The sequence below is a fragment of the Ictidomys tridecemlineatus genome, chromosome 15, assembly GCF_052094955.1.
Source record: "Ictidomys tridecemlineatus isolate mIctTri1 chromosome 15, mIctTri1.hap1, whole genome shotgun sequence".
NCBI lineage: Eukaryota > Metazoa > Chordata > Mammalia > Rodentia > Sciuridae > Ictidomys > Ictidomys tridecemlineatus.
Window position 1 is genome coordinate 2443158 of NC_135491.1, and position 20241 is coordinate 2463398.

The 20241-nt window shown below is 59.1% G+C and overlaps 1 protein-coding gene across 4 annotated transcripts; it reads right to left on the bottom strand.

Annotated features, from left to right (window-relative positions):
* Nucleotides 1-10887: 10887 nt before the first annotated feature.
* Nucleotides 10888-17522, bottom strand: LOC144370686 (leukocyte immunoglobulin-like receptor subfamily A member 6). 4 transcript variants are annotated; one of them, XM_078031472.1, is made up of 7 exons: nucleotides 16973-17519; nucleotides 16782-16817; nucleotides 16331-16615; nucleotides 15892-16194; nucleotides 15386-15682; nucleotides 14818-15120; nucleotides 10888-11331 (listed from the first exon to the last, which is right to left on the bottom strand). In XM_078031472.1, exons 1-7 carry the CDS (start codon nucleotides 17004-17006, stop codon nucleotides 11153-11155), a joined length of 1437 nt encoding a protein of 478 aa, XP_077887598.1. In that variant the 5' UTR covers nucleotides 17007-17519; the 3' UTR covers nucleotides 10888-11152. The 4 variants fall into 4 exon arrangements, with proteins under 4 accessions (XP_077887598.1, XP_077887599.1, XP_077887600.1 ...); XM_078031473.1 differs by having other exon boundaries at nucleotides 10888-11344; nucleotides 16973-17517; XM_078031474.1 differs by lacking the exon at nucleotides 16331-16615 and having other exon boundaries at nucleotides 16973-17522.
* Nucleotides 17523-20241: the final 2719 nt, after the last annotated feature.

Below are 20241 nucleotides of genomic sequence, written 5' to 3' on the forward strand. Positions count from 1 at the left end.
ACTCTGGGCCTGGGCCTGGTTTTCTTTTTCTCTATTTTCTTCCCCAAAGTGTCTAGACAATTTTGAAAGTGAGGTGCTCTGCCCTTGGGTTCCCCCCACGCGTCCTGGGAGACGCCCCTTTCTGCAGCCTGTGCCCTTTGTCTGATTTACCACCCTCTTCATTACAGGGGGAATGCTCACGGGGCGCTCCACTCCAGGAGCTCCGGTCAGTGCACGTGGTCACGGACCATGGTCTGGTCAAACCCAGACCGTGGGAAAGTCCGTGCAGCGGTTTTGGGTGAGTGACAGGCACATGAGGGTGCTGCCTAGATGTAGCCACCTCTGGGGTGTCGGGGACGGGCCAGGGAGTTTCACACCCCGCCCAAGCTCAGGTGCTCTCTGTGGGCGGAGGGAGGGAGCTTCCCCAGACGTGGTGCTCCTGGGTCCCAGGGGTTCCCGCGCTGGCCAGCCTGGGAGAAGGGAAGGCAGGTTCCCCTGTTCCCCTCCTGAGTGTCCCATGGCCTGTGGGGACAACGGCCTGTGTCTCTGCTGTTTAAGGAGCCTTTTGTCCCCACGAAGGCACCTCGAGACTGGCTCTGTCTTCTTTGGGCCCACGCTGTGTTAACTCACACCGTGAGCGGCGTGCAGCTGGGCGTGCAGGCCTGGAGTGCTGGGTCTCCTGCCACCATCGCCCTCGGGCCATGGCAATGACCAGCACAGGGGACAGGACCCTCCCCAGGTGGAAGAGGTGCCTGCCCTGGCCCACCAGGTCCTGAAGAGGCCTTGTGCTCAGCCTGGGTCACCCCCGTAGGGTCGGCTTCTGGCAGGTGGAGCAGGAAGCCAGGCAGGGCTCACGTTCAAGGACCAGGCGGAGTCCATCTGTGGACGTGAAGGGCCCTGGGGGACAGGAGCAGAGTGTGCGTCCAGGATATGGGATCTTGTGCGACCTGGCAGGGCTTCTCTGCCTCTGCTCCAGTGACATCGGGGTGGACGGTCCCTGGGCCGCCCTGTGGTTGGGTGGCTAGCGGCACCTGGGCTCCGCCCTGCTGCCCGGCTCCTGACGCACCCGGCTCTGTGTGTGGTGAGGGTCCCGTCCTCCCTGATTCCCAGCGCGGCCAGGGCCTCTGCGGCTGTGGCTGAACCTATGGGGTCTGGGGTCCTACACTGCTTACTTGAGTGGTCTTCCTCTTCTCGGGTCTTTGTTATTGTCACATGACACACAGCCGCGGGACGCGCTGTGCTCTCCACACACGTAACTGAGCTGGCTCCACACACGTAACTGAGCCGGATCTCGCCTGCCCCCTGGTCCCCTGCCCTTCCTCTACTGGTCTCCCTTCTGTTTTCCCGAGGCCCCCTCCCCGCGTTTTTCTCTCCCACACACAAGAGAAAACCCGGGACCCCGACCTTCTTTCTGAGCTGGGCTCAGTTCACCCACTTTCTGGTGGGTTTTGTCGTCAGCCAACAGGCAGTTTGGCCTCTTCCTTTTGTGTCTGGGTCCCTCTGAGTCCCTGCTCGGGCCCTGGGGCCGGCCTTTCAAGGCCTGGGTTGGGTCCGAGTGGTGGAGGGGGTGCCCCGTGGATCCCTGATTCGGGGAGAAGCGTCCGTTTGGGTTTTCACAGTGGGTTTTGCACCAGCCCTGCCAGCTCCAGGGTCCGCTCTGGTGAAGGAAGCCCTTCCCGAGGCGCAGCCCCCCTCCGAGCTTCTCCTCCACAGCAGCGGCTCCTGTGTAAGGTGCTGAAGCCACGTCCCCAGGCCTTAGAGATGACAGGTGGCCGCCCACTGACAGGCAGTTCTCAGTGTCATCAGAAAGGTTTTACGCTCAGCTTTCAGTTCTAGGGTGACTGTGGTCCCTTGAGAGCAGACGTTTGTTCGTTCTGTCTAACTGCGTCCCATCCGGGCACGGAGCGTCTGCCCAGGCCAGGGTCACGGTCAGCTAGCTTCAGCCGCTGTGGGAACCTCATCAGGCCTCGGGAGCCTCTCAGAGGGCAATGGAGACGCGAGGTCAGCACCCGGGACGCAGGTTGCCCCTGGCCTCCCCATGGCCTGCCCTCTCGGGTCCATTACTGGGGTACCCCTGCCGCCCTGGCCTCCTCGCGTCCTGCCTGGGGGTGTCTAGGATGGATCCTGTCGCCTCGGCCCCTGCTCCGTTTAGTTTGCAGAGGTCCTCGGACCCCAAGGGTCCTCTGGTTACACAGACCCGTCCTTCCCGACGCTTAACCCTGATGCGTGATCGCCCCGGACGCGGTCTTCTCCCCATCTCCCCGTCGCTCACAGCAAATCCACCCCACGCTCGTCTTCCTGAAGGTTTCCTCTGATCTCCTTTCCACCCGAGCTCCGGTGTCACTTTGGGGACGCGGCTCCCCAGGTGGCTGCTGTCCCTCCCTCTCCCTTCCCCCCATCAGCGATTTGGGGGTGTCGGGGTGGATTCCCCCAGTTCAGAGCCCCGACCCTCTACTCTGATCAAGACCCTGCCCAGGGCAGCTTCAGAGAGCGGCCCAGCCTGCTCCTCCCTGCCTGACACAAACAGAAACAGAGCGTTTCACCAGATACGTTTACGTTCACTTTCTTTTCTTTAGTGGAGATGATACAAAAAGCCTATTCTGTAGTCAGACGCAGGAGGAGGAAAGAACAACCTCTGTTGCATTCCTCCACGGTCCTCATCTGGGACCCCTCCGTCTGGCCATGGGTGCCCAGGTTTGTCCTCACTGGTCCTCTTCCCTGTGGTCACAGCCGGGAGCCCCCTGTGCAGCCAGAGTCCTGCCAGCTCTTGTCAGGCCGACTCTTCCCCCCTCCTGGAGCTCCCCAGTGCTGACCTGGGGCTGGAGGACCCTCGCGGGCAGAGACCTGGAGCAGAGCTGCCTCAGGGCGGCTTGTGCTCACCCGACCTGAAAGACGCCTCCTGCCGTCCAGCCCTGTTCTGAGCAGCTTCCAGTGGTGACCTTGAGTCCTCATGGTAACCCAGAGAGGTTGGCCACGATATTCTGCACTTTGCAAATAAGCGAACTGAGGCACTAAAAGGTGAGCCCATGCGGAGGTGTTCCCGGCTACTGAGAGGTGTCTGGGGACCTGGGATCCGACGGTGCCTGCAGACGGGACAGGAGGTGTTCCCGGCTACTGAGGGGTGTCTGGGGACCTGGGAGCCAGACGGTTCCTGCAGACGGGACAGGAGGTGTTCCCGGCTACTGAGAGGTGTCTGGGGACCTGGGAGCCAGACGGTTCCTGCAGATGCGGTAGGAGGTGTTCCCGGCTACTGAGAGGTGTCTGGGGACCTGGGATCCGACGGTGCCTGCAGATGGGAAGCATCTTCCCAGGACGCCGGGTCTGAGGTGGAACGAACCCTCCCCTCCCCTCTGAGCTCCTCTCTGGGTCTTGCTGGGTCTTCTGTATCTACTTAGTTCAGCTCCAGTTCTACCTCACAGCACACCTGTACCCTAGGGAGGTCCAGAAGCAGGCTGCAAGGGACGGATTTCACATCCCGAGTGACCACTTCAATCACAACTGACACAGGAGGTGGCTCTGGTGATTTCATTTTCTGTTCATTTCTGCCATTTAGTTTTTCTAGGGCATTATGGCCACACACACGAGTGGGCTTCACCGTGACAGGTTTGTACGTACAGCATGAGCTGGTCCATTTCATTAACCATGTCCCCTGTCCCTTCTACCCTGCTGTTGTGGTTTAGAGGTGAGGTGTCCCCCAGAAGTTCCTGTGAGAGACAAAGTGGGAAGGTTTAGAGGGGGCCACGTGGGCAGGTGAGGTCAAGAGGCCCCAGTGGCCGTGGTGACGCCAGCCCTGGGGCCATGTGGAGGGTGCGTGGCTGTATCAGTTTCCGCTGGGTCCGGCACCAGCTCCCAGCATAGAGTTCTGAGCGCAGTGGGACGTCCCTGCTGCCTCTCTGGCGCTGTGTCCTGCAGATTGTCACTGTGGCTGAGACACCCCACAGTTCACCGTGGGATGAAGAACCTGCTCAGTTGGTCTTCTCGCCCAGCGCCGGGTGGCCAGCCTGCCCAGGCCTGGGCGTGTGTCTGCTGGTCTTTTCTCCATCCCACGGGCCCCCGTCTGCTGCCTCCTTATTAGGGGCCGCAGCTGCTGAGAGCAGAGATGAGAGCTGTCCTACTGTGTGGTGGCCGACGGACCCAGAGTCCCACCAACCGAGCTTCAAGCAGGCCTGGCTGCAGTGGGGGCGGAGTCCCCACCCGGGTCTTGTTGAGGTGACCCGAGGCCCAGTACAGCCTCCCCCAACCCCCAGGTGTGGGGAGTCCTGGGGGCCTGGGCCCAGCTGTCTCGATGGCTGGGACGGGGCTGCAGAGGTGACAGCCTGCAGCGAGAGCCTGGGCAGGTCCGGGGCAGGACCTGTAGGAGCTGAGGACATCCACACCCGTGTGGGCCCTGGCCAAGGGCCAGCCGCTATCAGGAAGGAGCCGCGGGGCGCAGTTGGGCGGAGCTGGTGCTGGGACAGGGAGCCTGGCAGCGGCCCCTCAGCGAGTCTGCAAGTCTCTAAAACAGTCGGCCCCTTACCTGTCGCCACCAGCTCCAGGGCTGGGCTCCCTCTGACCAGTACGTTGCCTGTACTGGCACTGGTGGCGCCCGGCAGAGCTCACGTCCACTCGGGGAGGGGGACCTCGGCTCCCACCGGGTACGGGGCGTTCCTCAGCTGGTACCGAAGGGCCCCGTGTTCCCCGGCAGCCGGGCCTCACGCTCCCGTTCCTGGCCACCGTGGAAAGTCCCCTGCAGGACCCAGAGCCGGGTCAGAGCCAGCCGTGGACGCCGCCTCCTCCCTTCACTCTGGGGACACAGGTGGACGGAAGGGGGAGGACCTGACAGCATTTCCTGTCTAAAATATTTTTTGGAGTATTTTTATACATAAAATATACATGAAGTAAAAATTGCCACTTTAAACATTAATTCAAGGACATCAACGACATTCACCGCGCTGGGTGACCATCACACCATCTATTTATATAGCATTTCTTTTATTTTTTTTTATTGGCATTTAAAATTTTTTTAACTTGTTATATGTGGCCACAATTCAAATCACACGTAGAGGGCACGTTTTTCCTGTCTCTGGCTGTACACAAAGTAGAGTCTTCACCATGTGCTCAGGGTAATGATGACCATCACATTGCACCGTCTTTACTCCCCCAGGTCCCCTCCCTGTCCCCCTCCCCCTTTCCCCTTTGTCCTGTTTAGAGTTCATTTCACCCTCTCCCCCGCCCCCAGCATATTATGAATCAACATCCTTAAATCAGAGAAGTCATTCAGCATTTGTTTTTTGGGGATTGGCTAACTTCACTTAGCATTATCTTCTCCAACTCCATCCATTTACCTGCAAATGCCATGATTTTGCTGTCTTTTATTGCTGAGTAATATTCCATTGTGTATAAATGCCACATTTTCTTTATCCATTCATCCACTGAGGGGCATCTAGGTTGGCCCCACAGTTTAGCTATTGTGAACTGTGCTGCTATAAACATCGTTGTGGCTGTGTCCCTGTAGGGATAGCTGGGTCAAATGGTGGTTCCGTTCCCAGGTTTCCAAGGAATCTCCACACTGCTTTCCATGTTGGCTGTGCCAGTTTGCAGTCCCACCAGCAATGTATGAGGGTACCTTTCCCCCACATCCTCACCAACACTTATTGCTGTTTGTCTCCATAGTAGCTGCCATTCTGACTGCAGTGAGATGAAATCTTAGAGAAGTTTTGATTTGCATTTCTCTGATTGCTAGAGGTGATGAGCATTTTTTCATATGATTCCTTTATCTCAGGAGCATTGTCTATTTATAGCATTATTATCACCCCAAACAGAAACCCTGAATTTTTGTGTGTGAAGTCCTGGGGATTGAACCCAGGCCTTGCGTATACTAGGCAGGCACTACTACACCACTGAGCTACACCCCCAGCCCTTTTTAATTTTTATTTTAAGGCAGGGTCTTGCTAAATTGTTGAGGTTGACGAAATTCGTGACCTCCTGCCTCAGCCTCCCAGATCATACGCAGACACCATTGTGCCAGACTAACCCTGTAATCCTGAAGCCGTAACTCGCCACTCTTCCTCCCACAGTCTCTGATTTCCTCTAATCTCTAAAAACTGACTCCGCTAGGTGCCTAATAAAGGCAGACTCATTTATTATTTGTATTTTTGCTCATTTCCTTAGCAAGTCTCTCCAAGGTTTGTTGGTTTTGAAGCACGGGTAGGAACCCCACTCCTTTCCACGGCTGAGTAGTATTCCGTCGTGTGTATAAACCATCATCTGTCGGCCGACACCTGGCTTGTTTCCACCTCTGGGCTGCTGGGCGCTCTGCTGCTGTGACTGTGCCCACAAATACCCACGGGCATCCTTCTTGCGATCCCTGTGGCCGTCCCCACGTGTGGTGGACAGGAGGACCACGGGGCGATTCTGTGCCCGGCTCTTCAAGGCACTGAACCCCTTCCTGGCCAGGGCTTGTTTTTATTGAGGTGAATCTCACGTGACGTGAAGTCAGCCCCTTCAAAGGGCACCACTCGGGGAACTGGGCCCTCTCCCTGCGCTGCGGCCACCTCTGTGTCCCGTGCCTCTTCCGCCCTCCCCGGGCCCCGCCTGCCCACTGAGCTGTCACCCGCACTCCCCTGCTACCCCTGACCTCAGGGACGTTGCTGCTGGCATCGGCTTCCTGGTGTCCTCGTCACAGCAATCCTGTGACGCACTCCGTAATCCTGTGCGGACGCCCAGGGGCCGGTCAGCTCAGGATGGAGGAGCGGGCTGGGGGGGACACCCGCTCGGCCCCACTCCGCCCTGCGCCAGGGGTGGCTCCCCGAGCACTGGGGGCCTCGGGACCGAGGATGATGTCCCCGCGGGGACCGCTCAGGCGGGGTGCTGAGGAAGGTTCCGGGAGCCTCCTGGCCTTGGTGCCTCTGTGCTGACCGCCCTGGACCAAGAGGGTAGGGGTCTTGGCGGTCTTCTCAGCTGGCCGCCTTTGTCCAGGCGAGCTGTCCAGCAGCGTGGCCACCTGGTGCTCCGAGAAGGGTGGGGGGCGTCAGCTGCACAGGGAGGGGGTCCAGTGGCTGCCGAGGGCGCCCCCCACGCTCGGGAAGCTCCCGGGGTCGAATGTTAGAGCTGCTCCCACCAACACCCGCGTCCTTGTCATCGGGAACAACGGAGGACGCTCCACACCTCTGCGGCGCTCCTGGGCGAGCCGCGCCTGAGCTGGGGGCAGACGAGATGTCTGGAGAGGTTTCTGGTCGTCACAGCTGGGTGGTGGGACCCCTGGCCTCCAGGGACAGAGGCCGGGAGGCAGCTGAGCGCCCCGCGACAAAGCCCCAGAGCCGAGGCCTTCTGCTCCCAGCAGCTGCGCGAGGTGGGGCCCGGCTGGGACAGGGCTTGGTGCCTGGGAGGAGGGAGGTGCCACCTCCCAGGAGGCCAGAGCCTGTGAGGTCTCTCATGGTGGACGTCGTCGCAGAGCTGGCACGTGGAACAGGGTCACCATGGGGTCGGAGGAGGCGGGTGGCAGGGACCAAGAACTCGAGGTGGAGCACCTGTTCAGTGTCCCACACGGGGGACAGGGACACGGCTCGCAGCCCAGCACGTCCTAGGATGGGCTTGATGGGGGGGCTCGAGGTCTCCAGGCCCAAGGAGAAGCCGTCCCCTGGCCAAACCAGCGCGTCACAGGCACACACAGGGAGAGGGACTCAGCGTGGAGAGGGGCGTGTGCGTGGTTCAGAGGTGTGACCACCACAGGTGTGTACGTACATCACATGGCCACACTGCACCCGACTGACTCTGCACAGTTAAAGTCCTACAAGTATACAGTGGGGCTCGGCAGGGGCGGGGGCCGGACCTCACCGAGAGGACGGGGAGAGGGCACATGGACACTGTGGGGGACTGCGAGTCAGCACAGCCACCTGAAGTCACAGCAGGCTCCGCAAGGCACCAGGCCTGGAGCCGCCTGTGACCCAGCGAGACCACTCCTCGAATTTACCCTCAAGAGGGAAAATCCTCACACCGAGAGACATTCACACCCAGGTGTACAGCCTCACAACCCCATCAGGGGAGGGAGGAGGGAGGAGGGAGGGAGGAGGGAGGAGGGGAGGGAGGAGGAAGGAGGGAGGGGGGAGAAGGGAGGAGGGGAGGGAGAGGAGGGAGGAGGGAAGCAGGGGAGGGGGAGGGAGGAGGGGGAGAGAGGAGAGGATCAAGGGGGAGGAAGGGGAAAGGAGAAGGGGAGGAGGGGACGGAGGAGGGGAGCAGGGAAGGGAGGAGGGGAGCAGGGGAAGTGAGGGTAAGGGGGAGGGGAGGAGGGAAGAGAGGAGGGGAGAAGGGAGGAGAGGATGGAGAGGAGGGAGGAGGGGAGGGAGGAGAAGGAGAGGAGGGGAGGAGGGAAAGGAACAGGGGAGGAGAGGAGGGAGGAGGGAGGGAGAAGAGGAGGAGAGGGAGAGAAGGGGAGGAGAGGAGGAGGGAGGAAGGGAGGAGGAGAGGAGGAGGGAGGAAGGAGGAGGGGAAGGAGGATGGGAAGAGGGGAACAGGGGAAGGAGGAGGGGAGGGAGAAGGAGGGGAGCAGGGGAGGAGGGGAGCAGGGGAGGAGGGGAGGGCAGAAGGGCACAGGGAAGTGAGGAGGGGAGGAGGGGGAGGGAGAGGGGGGAGGGGAGGATGAGAGGAACAGGGGGGAGGAGGGGAAAGGGAGGAGGAGGGAGGAGGAGGGGAGAAAGGAGGGGAGCAGGGGAAGGAGGAGGGGAGGGAGAAGGAGGGGAGGGAGGAGGGGAGCAGGGGAGGAGGGGAGGGCAGAAGGGCACAGGGGAGTGAGGAGGGGAGGAGGGGGAGGGAGAGGGGGGAGGGGAGGGATGAGAGGAACAGGGGGAGGAGGGGAAAGGGAGGAGGAGGGAGGAGGAGGGGAGGGAGGAGGGGAGCAGGGGAGGAGGGGAGGGAGGAGGAGGGGAGGGAGGAGGGGAGCAGGGGAGCAGGGGAGGAGGCCTTGGAAAGCTCCCGGCTCAGGGGAGGAGCTGGGTGAAAGCCGTCACGGTGGCCTGAGCGCCCTGTGGCTTCTAGAAGGAACAGACACTTGCAAGCGCTCTGCTGCAGGAGGACATGGAGTTGGCCGCCTGCCCTTGGGGTGCGGCCGGCGGGGTTCCTCTCACTGCAGAAGGGCAGAGGGAAGAGCTCCCCTCAGCACCACGCCAGCCCCAGGCACAGGGACACGGCCCTGCCCTCAGTCACTCCCCAAGTCCCACCCCTCACCACCACCTCAGTGGGGCCTCTCACCACATGGGTGTGGAGGGACCTTAGATATGAAGACCCCATATGTCCTCCCTGTGTCCACTGCTACATCTGGGCCTAGTTCTGTGTGGAGAAAGAGCCCCACAGAAGGTGACACTGCAGGGGACCCTCCAGGCTGCTCGTCACCCATGCTCAGGACAGCAGCCACACCCGGCAGGGGAGGTGACCCTGGAGCAGCTCACTGCCACATCAGGTGGGCTCCTGTCCTCACCCAGGGTGGCATGGCCGCCTGACCCATCCACTGAGGGGCAGCCGGGTCCCTTTAAGTTAGCAGGATACTCTGGGTCCTCACCCAGGAGCTGAGGGCTGTCCCACCCAGGCTCAGCCCAGGAAGGGGACGTGCTGCCCCCTCCTGGTGGACCTGCTCTGTGCATCAGGACCCCCAGGTGGCTGCAGGTCCCCCAGCAGCGCCCAGCCAGGCCTCCCAGCTGCTCACAGAGGGACGCTCAGCCACAGGGTGGTAAGTGTCCTGGGGAGAGGGCGTCCCCAGGGCTGGGCCTGATGCCCTGCATTCCTGCAGCCCAGCTCCCCTCAGCCTCAGGCAGGGTCACTCCACACACAGCTCACTGCACACACAGCGCCCCTGCATGCCCAGGGTCACAGCTCCCGTGCCATCACATGTACACAGGGTCCCCACACAGCTGGTGGCACAGGGCACCTGTCACGTGGTCCAGCTAGCCCCTCACCTGCTGGCCTGCCCTGCCCTTGCTCCCTGGGGAGTGGGAAGGGGCTCTCTAGGCCTCCTCCAGCCTCAGCCTCAGTCACAGCCTGGGCCTGGAGGGTGGGCTCTGTCCTCCCTCCCCAGGGTGGCCCGGGGCTACCTCTGTTGGGGGTTTGGAGAGGGATTTCCTGTTGTCCTCCCCCACCCAGGGGACAGACCTGTAGTGCTGTTGTCTGGGACAGAGGACAGTTCCCTGGGACAGCTCTGCCTGCCTGTCTCTTTGTAGGTGGGCTTCTACCTGATGGCATTTACCCATAGGATCCCCACTGCTGTCACCCTGTGACCCTGTCCCCAGGCTGATTCCCCAGTGCCAGACCATGTCTCCTGCTGTTTACCAGCCAGCACCAGCACCTCCCGTGGTGACCAGGCCAGCTGCACTTGATACTGAGGAGCCTGGACTGCACAGACTTCTTTTCTCCCCCCACGGGGCTGCTGCTTGGCTCCTGGTGTCCCCTGAGGTTGGCATCACAGTTTTATTGCAATGCATCAAATAATTGGGAATGGGTTATCACGACCTCTCAGGGAAGGAAGCGTAGGTGCCCAGAGCTGCCGAGGCCATGCTGGCTGGCCACAGCGGGCTCCCCCTCCCTCATGGTGGTCCCCCCCACTGGATCCTGGCCTCTGATCCAGAAGGCCACACTGGCACCGTGAAGGTGACTGAGGGGACCTACACCCCATGAGAATGAGGAGAGGCACAAAGTGGGACACTGTTGTTTCACAGAAGAGTCCACCCACACCATCTGGCTGTCCCTCCAACACCAGGTGGCAATGCCACATGCCCAGCCATCATGTCTCTGGGGAACCAAAAGTGGCACCTGGAGACGATGCAGGGACTGTGGGCCCACAGGGAGTGCCACTTGTCAGGGTGGACTCCTCTGAGAATCTGGCATCTTTTGCTTTGGTTCAGTTAATCCAAATCCATGTTCAGAGAGAGAGAGAATCAATAGTTGATATCAGGATGTGGCCATTCATATTTAGTGTATCACAGGAACCTGTGAGAGAACCAGGGCCCAAAACATGTGGGGGTCCTGGGCTGTGGGTGCACCCAGGGTCCTGGGGTGAGAGGAGGAGGGGGACTAGGAGGCTCTACCCCCACATCCTGGAGGAGAACCCCACGCCTCAGTCCAGATGTCTCTCTTGGAAGCCATGTCCACCCAGGGTCCAGCCAGCCCTCCTGATGCACACCCGACTTCCTCTCGTCTCCTGGGAGCATCAGGTATGTTTCCCCAGCTCCGTTTTGCAGGGAGATGCACTGCTCCCTCCATGTTCACCTCCTGCCTGCGTCTTGGGTCCCTCTCTGGCTGTGCCGAGTCCCAAACAGCAGGATCCCGAGGACCAGCAGGACCAGGCCAGCCAGGCCCATGCGGATGACGTTCTCCAAGGTGTAGTCCCTGTGGGGTGAAGCTGCAATGGGGACCAAGGGGTCACGGAGGTCAGTGCAGACCCAGGTCACCCCAGGGACCCCTCAGGTCCACAGATCGCCCACCTGTCTGGATGGGACTGACCCCTGGGCACTGCCCATAACCCAGTGCCCCTTACTCATCAGTGCTGGGGTCTGACAGGTTGTGGGAGGGGCTGGTGGCACCAGCTGCTTCTAAGAAACAGGAAAACAGCAGGGGGTTGGAGGGTTCAGCTGAGCCAGCACCCCTGGGTCTGCTCACTGCCTCCACCGCCCATGGCCACTAGGTGGTCCACCCCAGGGTGACAGACACACATGCAGCTTAAATGTGTATGTTCCCAAATGACATGTGCTCCTCAGAGTGTAGGTGTTTAAATATTGGTGTGTGAGTAGATTCCTAGGTTTGTACATGAAATGAGAACAATGTGACTTAGAAATCCATTAATAAACCTTCCATTAATAAATAAGAAGATAAGCACAAGAAACAAAACCAAAATCAATAATGGAGACGGCTTCAAATCACAGAGGTTCATATCAAAGGGAACAGGAGCGAGAAGAGGGAGCCTGCAGCATGGAACAAAGTCTTACCTGACCTCCTCAAACTGGGCCTGATGTCCAGAGGATACAAGGAACCAAAAGATTAAAGCAGAAATGCAAAGAGATGGGCAAAGTAACAAAGAGACACTATGAGGGAAAGAGCTGCCAATGGGAAAAAACCTATGAATAAAGTAGGCAACTTCTCTAGAAACCAGAAAGATCAGGATCAAGGCTACATTGAGACTCCATCTCAGTCCCCGATGAAGGGCAAGGATGAAGAATTCAGTGTCAGTAAGTGCTGGTGAGGAGGAGGGTGAAGGGGCACCCCCACACTGGGGTGGGCTGAATATCAGGGGAACCGCTCTGGACAGCATGTGGAGACCCTTCAAAGACTAGAGGAGAACCACCACGGACCAAGCCAAGGGATGGCCCAGCCCAGGTGCCCACCCACAGATGAAGGGACATAGAAAATGGGGCACCATATACCACGGAGTTGCACTCAGCCACAGAGAAGAATGGGATCCTGTCATTCGCTGGAGAATGGGAGGAATTGGAGAAGGTCATGGGAAATGGACCAGGCCAGACTCGCAAAGTCAGGGCTGGATGTGTCCTGGCACATGTGGAAGGCAGAGTAAGGGGAAGTGGGAGGGAGGTTAAAAATCATACTCATCTTTTCATAAAAATAGGAAGGAGATGGGTTAATTTGAGGAGTGGGATTGGTGGAGGGAGGAGGGATAGCAAAGGGAGGGCAGGGATGACCCAAACCACACTTTGCCATGGCCCCATGTGAATGGAACAGGTGGACTTCACTTCCATGGGTTTCTACAAAGGAGTAATTTCAAAGATCTAAAGGAATAGAAGATTGAGCACCAGACAGGAGGAGGGATGGCAGGAGGGAGGGGAGGGACGTGGAGTATGAGAGACTGAAGTGGAGCAAGTGTGTTCCCTGCTGTCATAGGATGACCTCAACATGAACCCAGTGTCCTGTGTCATGGTGTGATACCAACAAAGACGTAACAACAAGGAAAAAGGAAAACTCTCAGGAACGCATCCATAGTGACTCAATAGAAGCTAATATTAACACCCCAAATAGCTTTTTGTGTCTATTGTCACTATTCTAGAAGATGTGAAGGAACCAAAGAACCTACTCATATATTATTAAAGCAGAAAAAAATTTTTAGAGTAGTCATGATGTAGAAAATGGCAGGAGAAAACTTCACACTCTGAGTGAAGAAACCTGAACTTTAAGTGTCTTGAATAGGGGACAATATGAAGAACCAGGTACCGATGTCTACCCCCTGAGTCTGTGAATAAAGGAGCTGCAGCTGGTGCCCAGAGGAGAGGGAAGGAAGAAAACAGGGTGAGACAGGAACCCTCCAACGGGAGGTGGGCGACGGGAGCCAAGGAGGACCACAGAACCGTGAGGCAGGACCAAGGTGTAAGGTCAGGCCTCCGCATCCCTGGGACCAGGGGTTGAATGGGTGGAACCTCCATTTAAACAGGGAGGGGCCGGGTGGACGACGCAAGGCCCAACTGCATGCTGCAGAGGGGATACTCCCCTCACCTAAGTCACAGAGCGTGACAGCCAGGGGAGGGCAGAGCTACCCCTGCCAACAGGAGCCCCAGGCAGCAGGGACTGTCACCTCAGGGTTAGGAGAACTCACCACAGGTAAGAAGGGCAGGAAGACATGGAAGGGCCACTAAGATGACCAGGGAGGCTCCTCAACCAGAAGATAGAGCTGTGGACACCCCACCCAGCACCGGAGGACCCTGTGCTGTGAAGCCACCGTTAGCAGAGCCCGGGGAGACCCTGATGTGACAAGAGGAGGGTGTCCAGCCCTGTTCTTCAGGGACTGATCATCCCGGCAGAAAGCCAGCCAGCAACCAAGGGTTTAAACGGAGCTCTGGGCAGACGGACCCCACAGCATTGTGCCCAGCAAGCTGTAAACAGAAGGCACAGTGGGTATCAAGTCACTCCTGTCTGTGGCTTCCAAGAAATAATGCTGTCCCAATGGACAGATTCCATGTAATCCTTAGAAAAATATGAATGACCTTCTTCTCAGAATCAGAAAAAAATGATAGAGGTTTGGGGGGACCTAAAAATGTGTCTGAAGAGCTAACAATCTTGAGCAAGAAGTGCCCAGCCAGACCATTACGCCACCTGATCCAAAATACAGGGCAAAGACTTCCCAGGCACAGCCACAGGGCACTGGCTCAGCCAGACAGAGCCCTAGGGATCCAGACAGAGGGAGGCAGATCAAGTGCACACCCCACCCCCACGTGTTTGGACAGAGCTGAGCACATGGGAGAGGACAGTCCCTTAGCCACTGTGTGGAGGACTGAGCACCCACTCGAAGGAGGAGGAACCCTGACCCTGGTCTTCACCATCTACAAAACCAACCCAAAATCTAAATAAGATCAATATTAATATTATTAAATCTAAAGTCAGACTCTGGCAGCACTAGACAGAAACACAGAGGAGACGGCTCAGGAAGTTGCAGTGGGAGGGACTTTTGGATAAGAGCCCAAAGCAGAGGCCACACAAGCAAAAACAGCGTCCAACTGAAAGGTTCCTGCTCAGCAGAGGTCCTCAGGGGGCAGAGAGGGACGGCAGAATGGAGGGGACCAGTTGTCCCTGTGCATATGACAGTGTTTCCCAGCACAAAACCAAGGAATCCAGTTAGAGAACAGGCAAAGACCTGAGCAGAGACTTCTCAGGAGACACCTCTGTGGCCAACAGGTTCATGAAGAGCACGTGACTGTGCATCGTCCACTAGAGGGAAACCCCCACCAGAGCTGTCCCGAGGTCATCCTCTCTGAGGGGTGAGTCCCGCTGGCCGACCCTCCCTAGGCCCCTCCCTCCCATCCCACCCAGAGCTGTCCTGGGCAGGGCCCTGGGGGAATCCTTGAGCTCACAGAGGATGGGGTCAGGGTCACTCACCTGAGACCACCAGGTCCAGGGGGGCACTGGGCCGTGACAGCAGGTAGGGGGATGAGCTGTGAGAGCCATAGCACCTGTAGGTCCCCCCGAGGGCTGGGGTCACAGCTCTCATTGAGAACTCTGCCTGGTACCGTGGGGCTCGGTACTCTGCTCTCAGACGCAGGGGGGGATCAGCTGCCCCCTCCTTGCACAGGAGGAAAGTGTCCATCTTGATCTGTGACTGACACAGCAGGGTGACAATCTCCCCTGAGGACACTGTGGGCCACAGCTTCACTGAGAGGGAGGGTGTGACAGGGAGCTGTCCTAGAGAGAGGAAGGAGGGTGAGGGTGGCCCCAGCCTGTTCTGAGCTGAGACCTCCCAGGGCCTCTCTCTGAGGACCCTGTGCTCTCTGTCTGTCTCATTGTCTCTGATTCTTCCTGTCCCTGTGTCCCCTGTCTCTTTCCTCTCTGTCCCTCCCTGTCTCTCTCCCTCCTGAGTCCCCACATCACCCTGGCCATCACCTCCTGGGGCCCCCCAACAGGGCTGTGCAGAGTCTGGGTTCCTGACTGCACCCTCTGTGCTCCTCACCTGAGACCAGGATGTCCAGGGGGTCACTGGGGGCTGACCACTCAGAGGAGAGGCTGTGTCCACCGTAGCACCTGTACTGACCCCCGTGGGAGCTGCTCCCAGGGCCCAGCAGGAAGTCGGCCTGAGAGAGCCCAGCCTGGGGCTGCTGGGCAGGGCGCTGGGGGAGGTCCTGTGCCCCCTCCTTGGACAGAGTGAATCTGTCATAGGTGACGTCTGAGTGACACTGGAGGGTCAGGTTCTCTCCAGGGGCCAGGACAGGGCCCTGCTGGGTCAGGAGGGAGGGCTTCCTGGACACCCCTGGAGGAAGAGGAGCCTGGGCTGAGGGCTGGACCCTGCCAACCCCCTGCCTCCCCCCGTCCTGCCTGCAGGTCACCCTGTCACTCCTGGCGACTCTGGCCCAGGAGCCCCAGGTTCTAGGCCCTTACCTGGGACACTTCTGGGTTCAAAATTCCAGGAATACATCATTTTCCTCAAAACTGAATAGAACAAGAAAGAATATTCCTCACCTGAAACCAGGAGCTCCAGGGGGTCACTGGGTCCTGACCACACCTGGGGTTCATGCCTGTAGTAGCCGTAGCATGTGAATGTCCACCTGTGGCTGGGGGTCACAGGGCCCACAGGGAACAGGGCCTGGACATGCCCACTGGGGTCTTGCTGTGAGTCCAGGGTCCAGGTGAGGTGGTGTCCTCCTTCCTTGGTGAGAACAAACCTGCCATATTCCTGCCCTGAGCCACACTGGAGGGTCACGTTCCCTCCTGAGGTCACCACAGGGCTGGGCAGGGCTGAGAGCCAGGGTTTGCTGTAGGATCCTAGGAGAGAAGGAGGCAGGTGTTCATGGCTCCCTCCTCCACACCACCCCCAGCTGGGCTGTGAGAGGGACCCCTGGGGGCAGACCCCCTCCCTGAGGGCAGAGCCTGGGGCAGGGACCCCTGAGTGTCCTCTCACCTGTCACCACTAGCTCCAGGGGGTCACTGGGCTCTGACCACCCAGCAGGGCTGAGATAGAGGCATTGATATCTCCCTGCATGGTGCTCAGTCATGTATGGGATGGAGAACTTGGCCTTGTTCCTGGGCCCCAGGGGGATGTGTCTGTCCCAGGGCACTGAGCTTCCCTCTTTATCCAGACGGAACTCCTGGGCCTCCAGGGACCCCTCACACCAGATGGTCACTGGCCTTCCCCAGGCGATCACTGAGCCTGGCTCAGCCCACAGGGTGGGCTTGGGGAGGGTCCCTGCAAGGGGATCAGATGTGGGTCCCAGCACAGCCCCTCAGATCCCAGCCCTCAGCCCAGCCCCCTCCAGGCTCCCCAGCCTCAGCCCCCAACTCTGTTCTCCACCCACTGCCCAGGGTGGCTCCTGGTCCCCAGGAGGAGGACCTGGACAGCTGGGGACACTCACCTGCCTGCCCTCGGGTCCCGGGGCCCAGACTCAGCCCTGGAAGAGAGTTCCTGTGAGAGGGGAGCCCCTGAGGCCTGAGCAGGCCCTGTCCCCCCACAGCCTCCTGGGCCCTGGGTCTCCTGGTGGCCAGGGCCTGGCTGTGGGCTGGGTCTCCCCAGAACAGGGTGTCCCCTCCCTCCTTCACATCTCACCCAGGCAGAGCAGGGCCGTGAGGGTGGGGGTCATGGTGTGTCCTCCCGTGGTCCCAGGGTCCAGATGGAGGAGGTCACAGAGCTGGAGGACAGTCACACACAGGGTGTGGCCACTTGGAGGCCGGGTTCTGCCTGTGTGGGGTGTCACATCAGCTGCCCACAGGAAGGGGAACTGCCCTCCCAGAGCCTGGCTCTTGTCCCCAGGACTGGGTGGGGAGGGCCTGGGCTCCCTGCAGGCGGCTCAGACAGCAGTGCTGCCCTCTCACCCTTTCTGCTGTCGCCTGACCTGTCCTCGTCCCTCTAGGGCCAGGACGCAGCAGCACACTCCCTGGTGCCCTCCTGAGCCGGCCCCTTCCAGGTGAGGGTGACCCGGGGCTGGTCCTCTTCCCAGGGCCTCCCCGGGGCTCCCTCAGCCCGTCCTGGGCACAGGGTTCTGGTCCTTGCTGGGCAGTCGTCTCCCAGCCCTGGAGGGGCTCTGGGGAAGGTGCAGGTTCCTGCTGCAGGTGGGCGCAGAGCAGCAGACCCTGAGCACCTGGCTGTGAGCCAGCTGGAGCTCGTGTGGGGGACAGAGGACGCAGGGGCCAGGGAAGGTCCTGGGGGCTCCTGGTCTAGTGTGGCCTCTCTGCTGAGCAGGTCCTGTGTGACTCTTCTTTCCTGTTCTCAGGCAGCAGCACCCCCCACCCCGTCTCCCTGGAGACCCTCCTCTGTGGGTGTCCTGCCTCCTCTGTGTCCTACTCAGCCCTCTGAAGTCCCCACTTTGTCCTGGTCTCACTTCAACCTACTGGGCAGGGCAGTGACTACGTGACCTGAGTTCTGTGCCAACCTGCTGTGCCCTCATTCAGTTGTGGCGGCTGGTCCCCTCCCTGTGAGAGCAGAGGGGTCAGCTCATGGCAGAATGCACTGTCAGTTTTTAAAAAGTTCATCTTCTGACTCTGTCTGAGTATTTGGTCTGGGATTTCCTCTCTGAAATATTCGTGTCAGTTTTTCAAGCCAGGTTAGTCCCAGAACAGCCAGGGTGTGACTGTGCCATGTCCCCCTCCCTCCATGTACAACCAGACCTAAGTGACCAGCTCTAGGGAAGGGCCCTGGGGGTGCGGCCTCCTTCCCCTAGAGGTTCCTGGGACCAGAAGAAGGTAGGTGGTGAGGGGCGGGGCTGCCTCCGTATTCCCTGTGTCCACTCAAGGCTCCTCCAGGTCTGTGTCCCTCCCCAGGGCCCCGCCCAGCCCTTGGCTGTCCCAGGGAAGGGGCAGGTCTGGGAGGCCCCATTGGCTTTCCCCCGAGAGGCGTGTCTGGCTCTGGGTGACGCTCCTTGGAGGCCTCCTCATTCCCACCCTGGGCCTGTGTCCCCTGTAGCAGGCCCAGGCTGACCCTCAGGACCCACAGGGTCAGGGCTGGGGCCCGCCCACTGACCAGGCGCTCCAGGACCCCTGGGGTGTGCTGCTGTCACTCCTGCAGCAGTGAATGGCCACCTGTGGTCATGGAGTCAGATCCAGGTGAAGAGCAGAGACCCCCTTCAGCAGGGTGACCCCCAGCAGACACAGCCCACTTCTCCTGGAGGGTCTCCTGGTGTGTGGTGTTCACCTCTTTTCCTTCCCCCTGTAGACCCCCATTCTTAACACACGCTTCTGCTTTTCTTTCTTTAAATATTAACATTAAAATAAACATTTAAATACCACATCATTGTGAACGGGGTGTCCTCGACATTCAGAACCCCAAATTGGATCTGGGACTCCATCTTGACCCCAAACCAAGACTTGTAGACCGCCAGAAAAAGAGACTCAAGACTCCCTGTTGCTTCACCCCTCCCCCATGACCCCTGAACAGAAAAGACCTTCCTTACCCACCTGCACCCAAGGTCAGTCCCGCTGGCTCTTGTTTTCTGTCCAAAACGTATATCAGCTTCCATTTGGCGACACTCACTGCTGTGCCCCCGACGGGCAGCCTGGTTGGCCGTTCCGGTCAATAAACCTTCATACCCAGTGTGACACCCTGTCTCGCACTCCAGCTTTCTGTCCCAACATCTGGGTGCGGGGACGCGGATCAGGTGCGTCTCACCATCGACCCTGCTGTCCCTCAGGGATCCCAGCTGCTGTGGTGACACCCGCAGGAGTGTCCTTCAGTGGAGTGCTTCAGGCACTCATCCAGCTCTGGCCACCTGGTCCCCCACAGGCTCTTCCCTGGGGAGTCTCCTTTTTGGGGTCTAGTTTCTCTCTCTCTCTCTCTCTCTCTCTCTTTCTCTCTCTCTCTCTCTCTCTGTCTCTCTCTCTCTCCCAGCACTGGATCTAGATCTCCACTCCATTAGAGCGTGGTTCCACTGGGGTCAGTCTGGAACTCCTGGCGATGGTGACGGCCCGTCCTGGGCAGACTCCTCTCCTCATGTCTCTGGATTTGGAGACTCCAAGGACGCTGGGCCCTCCATCCCCCAGTACTCAGGCTCCCCAAGGGAGAAAGTCCACCCAGCACCCTCCCTGACTCCCTTTGGCATGTCTGCTGACTCACCCTAAGCTTCTCCATTGGGCCCAGACCTGAAGGAACCAAGCGTGGCCCAATGTGATTCAGACAATGGCTCCAAATGGCCACCTAAAGCACTTTGGACCCTGACATTCTTGGGGACTTACATAACTTCTTAGAGTCGTTTGTTCTCCACTAATTATCTCTAAGTTCTCAGGCAGCTTACACCCCCCTGGGCAGGAAGAAGGAGCCCCCAGTGAGGCACTGTAGATGTCTCAGAGTCATATCAGGCCTTTGGATGGTGTTCTGGATAGTTATATGATGTTTAAATATAGGAAAGGGACTCTGTATTGCAGACTTGTACTCAGTTATGTGATGAGGAGACTGCACGGGCGGGCACTGAGTCGGAGGTCCCCAAGGGCACTGCCTCCTGTGTGCAGGACAAGGAACCAGGAGAAAGGGTCTGCCAGGAGAAACCTCGGACCCCTGTTCTTGTAAACCCCCCGCTAAGGCCCCTGAACAGAAAGACCTTCCTTACCCAACACCTGCAGCCAAGGTCCATTCCAGCTCGCTCTTGTTCTTGTCCAAAGATATGCCATCTTCCCTTCAGGTGACAGTGGCTGGGCACCACCTGGAGGGCGCCTGGAGGACTCCTGTCCACAGACTTTGCTCACTGAGCCTGAGGCCCCGTCTCAGAGATTTCTTGAGGTTTTGTCCCAACAACTGTAGTTCATGTTTTTTTTGCTTTTTTCTGTTTTGAGAGGTTTGTGTGTGTGAGTGTGTGTGAGTGTGTGTGCGTGTGGGGACGTGTGCTCACA

Bases quoted from the DNA above. Each gene is read 5' to 3' on its own strand.
- LOC144370686 (XM_078031472.1), bottom strand. From the start codon at position 17,006: ATGACCCCCACCCTCACGGCCCTGCTCTGCCTGG. The intron at 16,195-16,330 runs GTGAGAGGACAC...CTTCTCTCCTAG, and splicing joins CCTGGAGCTAGTGGTGACAG to GATCCTACAGCAAACCCTGG. The intron at 15,121-15,385 runs GTGAGGAGCACA...TCCTCTCTCTAG, and splicing joins CCTGGACATCCTGGTCTCAG to GACAGCTCCCTGTCACACCC.